Consider the following 11,694-nt stretch of genomic DNA (forward strand, 5'->3'; position numbering starts at 1 on the left):
CCCCAAACGGCCCCTCAGCGGCCGCTCCGAGCGCGGGGCGCCCTCGTGTCTGTCACTCCGATTTTGGGTTTTTTTTGTATTGTTTCGGTTCCAGTTACTATCCAGCGATTGTCTTATTTAGTCCTTATTTAGAAGGAAAGTTTGAAGATCGTTCGGCAGAGTTCAGCCCGCCGGGAGGAGCGAGGAGCGGTCGTGCCTTCGCCTGCCGGGCGGCCGCCGTTTCCTTCAGCCCCGAGCGCCGAGGGGTCTGACCGGCCCCAGCCCCCGGATAACGGGGAGTACTGAGCCCCTAGACTCGGCTAACGGGGGAATGAACCCCCAGCCGCAGTTAATAGGGGGGTCTGATCCCCCATCTCTGGCTCACGGAGGGTCTGATCCCCCATCCCCGGCTCACGGGAGGCCCCCCCCCATCCCCAACGGGGTGTGATTCCCGCAGGTGTTGGTTCTCGGCAGTTTCGTCGCCTCTCGATCCCACAAACCGCCCCCGGGGAGGTGTGGGAGCATCACCCCGGTGGCGCAGCTCGTGGTTTTTGTGATTTCCTTTCCCGTGCAGTAACTCGGATCACTGAGGGGAAAGCTACGCAAATAGTGACGAGCGGGGTCACCATGAGTAACCCCCGGGGCGCTGCACCAGTAAATGGGAACGGGCAGAGTTTGGGGACTGGCTGCTGACAGCACCGGTGCTGCTCACTGCAGCACAAGGTTCTAAAGATGCGGCAGGAGAGAGTGGGAGAAGTCACTTATATTTCCTCAGGTGGGGCAGTGAAGTTGTAGTTAATTTTTAGTTCTTGGTGTCGTTATTGAAGTGGGGTTTGGCCTTGCAGTCAGTGGGTGTGAGTGGAACCCAGGTCAGGGGGGTTTGGAGATGATGCATTGAAATCACAGAGCTGACTCCAGTTTCAGTCACTGGAAGCTGGACTGTTTTCCTGTTACTTCCATTGTTCAGGCAACGGAAAAGTCATGATTTATTTTATAGTTTTCTCATTTGCAACCGGAGAAGGAAATATAAGATGGCTTTGTATAGGAAGCCTTTGGCTGGGTAATCTGAGTTGTTGTATAAATAACTGTAGACCTGTTTGGGCCTCGTGCCTAATGGCACATGTTAGTGCTGGTATCCTGGGAGAGGGTCTGCATTTCATGCTATAACTATTTTAGTTATTAATACCTCTCTGTGGACAGTGATGGGCTCCTTTGGATTGTGGAGTCTTTGCAGGAGAAGTAAATCAGGACCAGAGGGTGAGCCACACCTCAGGCAGTCATGAGAACTTTCCCCTGCCCTCTCAGCCTCCAGCACTCAGTGTATGTTATAAATTCTTAATACTGTTTGATGATCCAAGTGATAATTCCTTGCAAAAGTAACGGTGACTGTTCCCGTCAGCATTAAAGGCGTTGAAGGCTGATTCAATTAATTTTTTTTTAATATTCTTTCTCCTTGTGGTTTATCTCTTAAAGAGGTTGCTCAATAATTTTTGCTCTTTATTGGTTGCCTTGGTTTGCACACCACAGCAGGCTATAAATCCGAGCTGTGGGCTTCCCAGCATTTTAACTCAGGAAGAAATTCCAGGGGCATGGTTGGAGATGCTGTCAGCCAACACTTAGTGTGGGGCAAAATGTATTTTTGCAGCATGTGGGGTGGGCAGGGGTAGACACGACCTGCAAGAGGTGCAGTGTTACCCCTGCACCACCTCTGTCAGCCCCATTGCCCTGCTTTGCACTGGCTGCTCTCAGGATCCAGGGGCAATGAGAAATCGGGCAGGAATTGCCTATTGATGAAGTTTTCCAAGTCCCATGAGCGGGGTGGTTCAATAACAGCAATAAGGAAGCTCATTCCACAGATGCCAAACATGTTTCTTGTATTTCATATGGTTTCCCACAAGACAGCATCTCTCTCACTTGTATTGTGAAATACAGCCCATCATGGCACACTGGTGCCAAATAAAGCTTATTCAGTCTGGAAATTTTACATTACTTACTGTGTGACTTTTACCCTCATGTTCAACAGGGAAGCCAATGGATATTTTTTTTTCCCATGCTGTAGTTCTGTAGAGCAAGTGGATGGTTGGTGGCCAAGACTTGATGTTAAACTGGAGAGAACTAAAGAACTCAGCTCCTTTAGGTTTATAAAAGTTGTTAAGTAAAAGGTTGGACTCCATAATCTTGGGGTTCTTTTCCAACCTTGATAATCCTAAAAGAGAAAGGGAGACTATTCCTCCTCCCCAGTGGACTGTGAATACTTGTTATGGCTTTAGGCTGACTTAATACCTTGTTGCCAAATGAAAGGTGATGTTCCCTTCACTAAGGACTTTACAGATGTTGCTTAATGCTTACAGCTGCTTGAAAGGGATCTGTGTGGGTAATGCATTCCCTGGAAATTCCTGCTGGAATCTGGTGTTTGCACTGTGTAACAATAAACCCTCGGGGTACCTTTAGGTGCCTTTAAAATGATCTGACACGTGCTTGAGGGTTATTGTGCTGATGTGTGACAGGGACACAAATGACAGATAAGAGGCCCAGCCTGGCTTCAGGAGCTTTGAGAAACTTCATAAAGTTCAGGATACTGTGTGAGACAAAACCTGATTATTCTCCACCACTTCCATATTCCATTGTACTGGAAATGCTGGGGTAGCTCTGAGACCCACATCAGTGAGAAAGAGGACTGGAAACTTCCTGCTTTGGTTATTTTGCTGACTTTTGTGACTTTAGTCAAATACTGAGGTTCTAAACTTGCAAGTTCCTTACTATCTTTGCTCTCCCTCACTTTCAGGATCCGTGATATCTCGTGGCTGCTCTGCCTCACTCCCCTCTCCATGCCAGGCACACGCTGCTAATGCCCAGGTCCCCTGTGGGCACAGTGAAGTCCTTACTCGTCTGCCTGGGTGTTAAAGTCGAGGGACATTTGTCAAAATCAAGATTTTGCTTTATAACAAAATGGGTTCTGCTTTAAGATAACAGGTGTGGGGAGAGACTCAGAGATTTACTGTGAATAACTGACCAGTTTTGTTGAACTGTGGGGGGGTGTGGAGACCACAGAAGACAACTCAGTGTATGATTCCAGGCAGAGGTAAACAAAAACTTCTGGATTCTTTATTTCAGTTTCTTTCTAAGCAAGCTGCTGAAGGCAGTGCAGTAGATAACAAGACTGCAGTGTTTTTCTAAGCTCTGTGGTGCCTCCTGGCATTTTGTACTTCTGGTGAGGAGGATGAAATTCAGTATCTGCACAGTAGGAACGTGGTGGTGGCGAGTGCTCCGTTTCCTCCTGGGATATCCCTGCCTGGCAGAGGGCTCCTGGCAGCCCCTTGGGAGTCTTGGCTGGCAGGATAAGAAACTTCCTGTCCCCTGTGAGTGCCTCCAGCGTGTCCCTGTCTAATCAGGGGGCAGTGCTGGGTTTAGCTGTGCAGCTCCTGAACCCACCAGCTCGTTATTTGACTCCAGAGATCCCTCAGTTGGTGTCTCTCCTGACTCTTGTACAAGGAGTCTCTGGCCAGGACATTCTTCCCAGAGACTTCCTTTCACATCCTGTTAATGTTACACTGCTCTTACCCCACCCACAGGATACCCCAGGGGAGAGGGGGGGGTTTCTCAGCCCCCTGTGACAGCTGGGACATAACCCAGACTCTGAGTGTGCAGGCACTGGGCAGGCTCTGGGGGACTTCATTTCACTCCTGAGCGAGTGTTCCTCTGATTTCTTAGACAACAAAAGAACAGGATTTCCACTGCTGCCTGTTGGCCACTTCACTGGCAAAAAACTGGGGAAAAGGGAGGCATTTGAGAGCTGCCACTGAAATGTTGGCATCCTTAATTCTGCATAAATGCTACTTGGACCACATCCTGCCCTCAGGATGTGTCTTGCACAACTTCTAGAGACTAGTGAAAATGAAAGCAAAATCTGGCTTTCAATTTGACTTCTTATCTAAGCAGAATGCACTTGGCCAGAGGAGTGGTGCTAATAGTGGCTTATTTCAAGGAATATTCAACATAAATATCCAATTTATGCACTTTCTTTCACAGGCACTCTTGGTTTTAAAAATCTGAACATTTCTGCTCTTTTCCTGCAGAGGATAGTGATGGCATTGGTGTGTGTGGATGGATCCTGGTGATCACCTCGCTGGTTTTCACTGTTCTTACATTTCCCATATCCATCTGGATGTGCATAAAGGTAAAATTGTTCACTGCTAAGTTGGATTAAAGCTTCAAGCAATGCAGAGTGGTTATTATTGTTCTCAGTTTGAGTTACTCATTTTCAACCCAAATTAATCCCACTCTGCTCTTTCTTGAACTGTAGCAGACAGTGTGTAGCAGACCCAGCTCTTCAGTGCATTCATCTTCACACCAAAATAAAAGTGCTGTTAACAATATTTTGTCAAAATAATTCCTGCATTGACCTCTTTGCCACATCTGCCCAGTTGTCATTAGCACATGAGCTAATTTGGGAGATCAGAATAATTGCAAGAACCCATAATTACTCTTGGAGGACTGATACTTTGATTTTTACTTTTTTTAAGGAGATATGCCTATGTCTAAGTATGAAGTATGGAATTATAAATATGTCAGTATGTACATAGCTGTGGCTGTGTGTGAGACATTTGAAGACACTGTGTGTCATCTGTGATCACTTTGAGCTTGATGTTTCCAGTTCCCAGGCAGGAGGAGTTATTTCCTCCTGGTTTGGCTGATGTACAGCATCAGAACTGGAGCTGGAAAAATCCCTGCTGGGTCACAAGTACTGCCCTTCGTTGTGTTGTTGCCAGGATATTCCTGATGGCAGCTGCTGGTGCCTGGACCTGCTCAGGTGACATCCTGGTGACACTCTGAAGAGCATTTCTTGTGGAATATTGTCCCGATTTTTCCTTTTGCTCTTTGCCAATAAAGTTTAGGCTAAAATTCTCAAGAGCAGCCAGTTGAGAAATGTGTTAAATATGAGTGTCAAGATTGTCTTAGGCTGATGTGTGATAGTTTGGAATCCATCATGTGGCTTCTGGAAACCCTGGCACGACCCCCCCAATCTGTTGCAGATCATAAAGGAATACGAGCGAGCCATCATATTCCGCCTTGGACGCATCCTGAAAGGGGGAGCAAAGGGCCCAGGTATGTCCTGGGAGGCAGTTTCTTTGAATTAGTCATTGGCAAAGCAAGAGCTCTGTAGAGGCATTGCAGTAGATGGTGAATGGATTTCTCAAGAATTCTGTAACTTCCAGTAAGAGGATGTGTTACAACAGCAATTGGACTCGTGGGTCCCTTCCCGCTCCGAGTGTTCTGTGATTCATCCTTTATATGCAGAAGGCAGCAAACTAATTAGCTGTGAGCCTTGCCCAGCTCTGCTTTGGTAATGTGTGGTGTGCAGGTGGAGTCAGAGGCACTGAATAGAAAGGGAGGAATAATGGCATCAAACGTATTTGAAAAAAGAAGTTTGATCTATCACTTAAAACCCAGTTGGTCTGAGAGCCTTGATGCCCTTCAAAACTGACAGAAGCCATTAAAGTATTTGATGGCTTTGAAAAGTTGCCTCTGTGTGTTAGAAGCTCTGGGACCTGCAAGAATGTTGCTTTCAGCTGTTGCTCTTGCTGCCCTGAGTGACAGAAAGGGGCCAGAGCTTCTTCCTTCATTTCACCCAGGTTTTTCAATATTCCACATTTCAATGATCAGTGAACAAAAGGAGGTTGATACCTTCTGCTTGCCAGAATTAAGCCCCACAAGTAATTCTGTTGGGGGGGGGGGGGGGGCATTTTTAAAAGTAGCTGTTAACAGTTTTGGGGTCTTTTTCCCAAATGTTAAAAATCTCTAAATAAGTGATACCTGGATAACTTGAATTTCTCCACATGTGTTTTTGAAAGCCTTACCCTGCTTTGGAAGCCATGACAAGAGCTGCACAGCCTCAGTGCTTGGATTTCAGCTTATTTCAGTAGCAAGTTTCCTCCACTTTAATGACCCATTTTCACATCTTCTTGAATGGATTTTTTGGTACAGGTTTGTTTTTTGTCCTGCCCTGCACAGACAGCTTCATCAAGGTTGATATGAGAACCATCTCTTTCGACATTCCTCCCCAGGAGGTGAGTTTGTGTCTGATAAAGCACTGACAGAATTTTGTGCACTCTCTTTTTCCTTGTCCCCTCTCAGGATTGGGTAACATGTAGTTTAAACAGAGATTTGTTGTGCAGCTCCAATGTGTTGTGAAGAAGACACATATCCTTTGGAAATGTCATCCAGTAGGAGAAGGGCACTGAAGGAAAACAAGTGATTCTGCCCTCTGAGGACCAAATGAGATAATTTAATATGCCGGAGAGCTGGGAGGGAGGGCTTTGGAGGGAGGGCTGCTGGGCTTCATACAACATTCCCTAATTGCTTCTGTGAAATCTGGAAGGTTTCCAGATGCAGCAGTGACGTGTCCTGTGCCAATTTATCTAGATGTATGAACCAGCTAAAATATTGGGGTGAAACTGGTCCATACATCAAATGCTATTTATAGCAACTCAGAGGAATGAGGGGTCAGCTCACTTTGGGGTTTCTGTGCCCTGCCCTGCACAGGAACACGGTGAAGGAGGTACCACACCTCATGGCATCTGATGCCTTTCAGCTTGAAGGTGCAAAAGAACAAAAAAAATTACTTTAATTTCTAGTCTGTTTTTCCTTCGCCCTCCTCATTGTGCAGCAGAGTGTGTGCAGCATTAACCCAGCTGAACTCAGGCTGCCAACTCCAGGGGTAACAGAGGAACAGAAACCAACTGGCCCTCTAAGAAATGAGTTAGTGAACAATTGTATCTCAATGGTTACAACTGTATCCCTCATGTATCTGGCCTGTTTTTCAAGCAGAGATGGTTGATGCAGCCTGTCTGGGGCATCTGTTTCCTGTCAGATTTGCTCCTTGGCTTGTTGCACATTGTTAGTTGTGGATTGAGACAAATGGCAGCTGTCCTGGTGCACTCTAAAGGGTAATTGGGAGAAACCTAATCACTGGCAGGCAGAATGTGCCTGTAGCTGCTGATGTGCCATTAGTGAAGCCATCAGTAATCCAGTTTTTGTTTTGACTTGATTAAATTATGCTTATGGATTTAGGTTTGTGTTCTGTAGGTAGAGGCACATTTTTATGTGTTCAGCATGATTTCTGTGTGTGATGCTCATTCTTTAGCTTGTGCTGTTGTGGAAAGCCTGCTGAAAGAGGTGGTTTGGGAAGGGGCAGAGCAGGTAAGTCTTGAAGGTTGGGTCATTCACACATCCCTCCCTCATCAAATAACATAATAGGAACTGTCTGACATGGAATGAGGACACCCCTTCCCACGTTCCTGCAGCATCCTGCAATTCTTTTTAACTTACCTTTAAAGTGGAATTAATATCAATGCATCTTTCTAGGGTACCCTGTTCCAAACCTTCAAATATACCTGTCTTTATCTGTGCAAGTACATCCTCCACTTAACATCCCAGTGCTTCAGTCAGTGTTTCACTTGACTCAAGCTCAGAGGATGTTCACACCTTGGATCTCCTCTGCAGCTTGTCTGGAAATCACCAGGTACTCATTTAAGTAGCAAAGGTGGCATTTCCACCAGAAGTACCTCCAAGGACAATGAACTGCTGGATAATAACAGAGCTAATTCTGATTAAATGTGGAAGTAAAGGTGACCCCCATCAGCTGGAACACATCAGGCCACTGGGACAGGCAAATCCAATTCTGTACTCCAGTACTTCCCTGGATTAGCTCTGGGATGGCTCTGGTTCCCTGAGTTCCCTGTGCACAGACCCCCTTCTGCACCAAATGTCTCAGTTTGCACCTCAGCCCACCCTCCCTGTGGCCAGGCTGCCTCTCACACAGCTCTGCTTAAACCTTCACAAACTGCAGCACAGGGACCTACCTGGGGATGATCCATTGCCAGGTCCAGAGTCACTGGTTAAACCTTCCCAGGTGAAGTTGTGTTTCAGGGTAAAGAATTTCTGCCTTTTTTGCCTTTTCCTGGGATGACTTGATGGTATGACTGTGAATTCAAAGAAATGAGTTAAAAATAACATTATGGCAAAGCTAAGGGAATGTAGTTTTCACTGAGAAGTGTTCTAATCCCATATTTAGTCTCAGCTTTGCAGGGCTGTACTGGAAGGTTCACGAGCACTGGGACATGTTCACATGCAGCAAATGTGCACAAGGACTTTTGTTTTCAAGACAGTGGAAAAACTAATTTACTCTGGAAAACCAGGAGTTGGTCTAGTACAACAAATAGGTAATTATCCTAATAATTAACCTTGTATTTACTGAGTGTTCTCTGCTGTGCAGATCCTGACCAAGGACTCGGTGACGGTGAACGTGGACGGGGTGGTTTATTACCGGGTCCAGAACGCCACCCTGGCCGTGGCAAACATCACCAACGCCGACTCTGCCACCCGCCTGCTGGCACAGACCACCCTGAGGAATGTCCTGGGCACCAAGAACCTGTCTGAGATCCTCTCTGACCGGGAGGAGATTGCACAATGCATGCAGGTACGAGCTCTGGGGAGCAGCAATCCCAGGGAGAACCTACAGGAGAGGATTTATTGTACCTCTAAGTGAATAGCCAAGGTGTGGTTTGGGGCTTTAGGCAAAGCCCTGTTCAAGATTTCTTGGGATGACACTCTAAAATAAAAACGAGGGACTAAAGCAGTAATGGACCAGTGGGAATGAGGGACACAGGAGGGGAGGCCTTCCCTGGATCGTTGTGTCAGTTCTTGCTGTTGACAGAAATTATACCCCAGAATTCCTTGAATACATTAATCCAGCTCTGGGCTTTTTTGTGAGCTTAGAACAGTTATGCTCTTATAATTATCAAATCATAATACAAGTACTAAAGCCCTTAAAGCCCAAGAATTCTGAGATAAACTAATGCCCACATTTGAAGAATGACCAATTAAACCAAATGAGTTGAGTGGGGTGTGTGGCTTAACTTACCTGTCCTGCCTTCTGCAGTCCACGCTTGATGAGGCCACAGATGACTGGGGCATTAAGGTGGAGCGTGTGGAGATCAAGGATGTGAAGCTGCCTGTGCAGCTGCAGAGGGCCATGGCTGCAGAGGCAGAGGCTGCCCGGGAGGCCAGAGCCAAGGTAAGGACACCAGCAGGGAGGTGGCCTTGGTTGGGTTTGGTTTTTACTTCATGAATAATTCGATGTGGTGATGTGGAGGATGAAGGTGCTCAGCCAGATTGTGTTAAATATTAATTTTGATGCTTCATTACTTCATAACTTCTTAATTATTATTTATTCTGCTGTTTAAAAGAATACTGTGCCCTTGCAGTAGGACTCTCTAGGAGACTCTGCACTTGCCTGTGCTGACACACACCAGTAACTTCCCTGTTAAAACAGGGCCATCTCCAACCCAGCTGTCCTTGACAAATACTCAGAAAATGTTTATATCCCAGTGCAGAAAGGCCACAATTCTGTCCCTGATGAACTCAGAACTTAAAAAAAGGAGAGAATAGAAAGGTATTTCCCCAGTAATGAACACTCAATTCCTTCTCGCCCTTGTAGATACAAAAAAATACAGCTTTAAGGAGAAAGTATTCTCAGCTGTCCAGGGGGAGTGCTGCTGTTCTTGAGAGGCAGTGCTGAAAGCAGCACAGAGGTTTTTGAAGGCAGAACAAATACTCCCGTGGCACTCTCGAGACCTGTGCTCAAAGACCCAGCTTTTGTGATCTGGCATTCTGGGGGTGGGAGGAGACCAGGAGAAGGGAGGAAACCAGGAGTAAGGGCCTGGAGAGCAAACAGGAGCCTGGTGAAACACCTGCCCAGGGCAGGCCGGGGGCAGAGTGCGGGGCAGTGGCTCTGGTCCCACTGAGGGCTGTGCCGTGTCTCCCCGCGCCAGGTGATCGCGGCCGAGGGGGAGATGAACGCGTCCCGCGCCCTCAAGGAGGCCTCCATGGTGATCACCGAGTCTCCTGCGGCGCTGCAGCTGCGCTACCTGCAGACCCTGACCACCATCGCTGCCGAGAAGAACTCCACCATCGTCTTCCCCCTGCCCATCAACATCCTGCAGGGCCTCCTCCGCCTCAAGGAGTAGGTGGGGTGGGAGCGCCTTGGCAGCACCGCGCTCCTGGTGCAGCTCCCGGCAGCGTTGGCAATGTGGGTTTGCTGAGGAACCCCTTTTGTTTTACTGTTATAAAACTTGTGTGTAGTGTTTGTGGATATGGACAATTACAATTATTTGAAGTTGAAAGCCTCTCAGAAGGAGTACAAGCAGGTTGTGATCTTAAATAAGCATTATCCAAACTGTCCTGGATGGGGCACCTCTAACCCAAAACCTCTTTTTGAGTAGTGTAGAAAAGGAGTTGTGGTAGAGATGATCCAACATTTGGAAAGAGAATTATTCCCTGCAAGGGAAGTGGAACAGCCCTGACTGTATTCTCCTGGAGTGTAGCTGTATGTGATGGAGTCAGCAGGTTGCTTCTCTGCCTTACACAAGGAAAAGTTGATGCAGGAGTGAGAATACTGTCCTGGAGACTTGTGAAAATCAGGCTCCTGCTCTCTAATGCAGTCCCCATTCATGAGAAACAGTCGTTAGTGGAAATTTCCATCTGTTCTGCCCCCCAGGAACAGCACAAACATGCCATGGTTATGGATACAACATGCTTGTGGTCACTGCTGGGCTGGTGTTGTTACAGGGCTCTGTCTGTGTAGGGTTATGCTGCTTTAAAGCACTGAAAAGGGTCTGTCTTTATCTGTTTCTCTTAAAAAGAATTTTTAAAAGCCAAAGTACTGCGTTTTATCCAGGTCTAAAGCCTTCTTTCTGTAGAAGTCAGATGTCTGTAACTGGTGGGGCAGGGTGGTGTTTAACAGAGATGCTGCACTGTTGATACACCTGTTGGGACACAGGGGTGCTTTACCTGGTGGTGCTGCTCTGTGCACACCTGGAGGGGTTGTTGTGTCACTAAGGGCTTGTACTTCATCCCAAAGCAGGTGAGCCTCAGCTCACACAACCCTGGCTGGCTGTTAAACTTCATGTTTTGTACCTCTTTAGTAGATGTAATTACAGACTGAAATGAGGAGAATTGGAGTCTGGAGGGGGGGAGGCTCTTCAAGCTGCCACCAGCACTGAGTCTGGCACCTTGAACTTCTGGGAGGTGGCAATGAAACCAAAAAGCCAAGATCAGTGCTGTAAGTGCCCTTCTCACACTGGGCAGCATAAACCTCACAGCTTGGGGTTTATCCCCTTTCTGCTACGCTCAGTTCTGTGTTTACAGGTGTTTTAGTACAGGCAGGGCCTGTTCAGCTGTGCCTTTGTCCCTGGCAGCAGATGCCTGAGTGCTGGTGCTTTCCTGCCTGTTTGCTGTAAAGCTTTCCTTTTCCTCTGCAGCACCAAAGCAATACACTCCTCTGTTTGTCAGTGCAGCAGTTCATGTAAGCTGAGCTTAACTTTTGGGTGGGAGGGGGGAGAATCAGTTACCAAAGCTGGGCTCATCAGCACTGCTGTGCTCAGAGGGGGGTCCTTAGGGAACACGGTGACTCTGTAACTCCTGCTGGTGCTGCCACAGGTGAATTGTTGCCCCTGTGAATTGTTGTTGACACCACGAGGTGCTTTTTGCTCTCCTCTGAATAAAAGATGTGCTGTTTACTAACGAGTGTCTGTCTGTAAGAGCTGAACACTGTTAATTTACCAGGGTCTTAAATGCTCGTAATTCTGGTGAGGGGAAAGCAAAACAGTCCCAAAACCCCCCAAATAATTTCTTTAGTCAGAAGTCCATGTGCAC

General features: G+C 47.1%; 1 protein-coding gene across 1 annotated transcript; it reads left to right on the forward strand.

Moving 5' to 3' along the window:
* The first annotated feature begins 4,028 nt into the window (after positions 1–4,028).
* Positions 4,029–11,566, forward strand: STOM (stomatin). The gene is made up of 6 exons (XM_027649943.1): positions 4,029–4,156; positions 5,013–5,085; positions 5,965–6,047; positions 8,255–8,458; positions 8,921–9,055; positions 9,813–11,566. The coding sequence occupies exons 1-6, from the start codon at positions 4,145–4,147 to the stop codon at positions 10,005–10,007; spliced, it is 702 nt and encodes a 233-aa protein (XP_027505744.1). The 5' UTR covers positions 4,029–4,144; the 3' UTR covers positions 10,008–11,566.
* Positions 11,567–11,694: the final 128 nt, after the last annotated feature.

Source organism: Corapipo altera, unplaced genomic scaffold (assembly GCF_003945725.1).
Source record: "Corapipo altera isolate COAL_440 unplaced genomic scaffold, ASM394572v1 268, whole genome shotgun sequence".
NCBI lineage: Eukaryota > Metazoa > Chordata > Aves > Passeriformes > Pipridae > Corapipo > Corapipo altera.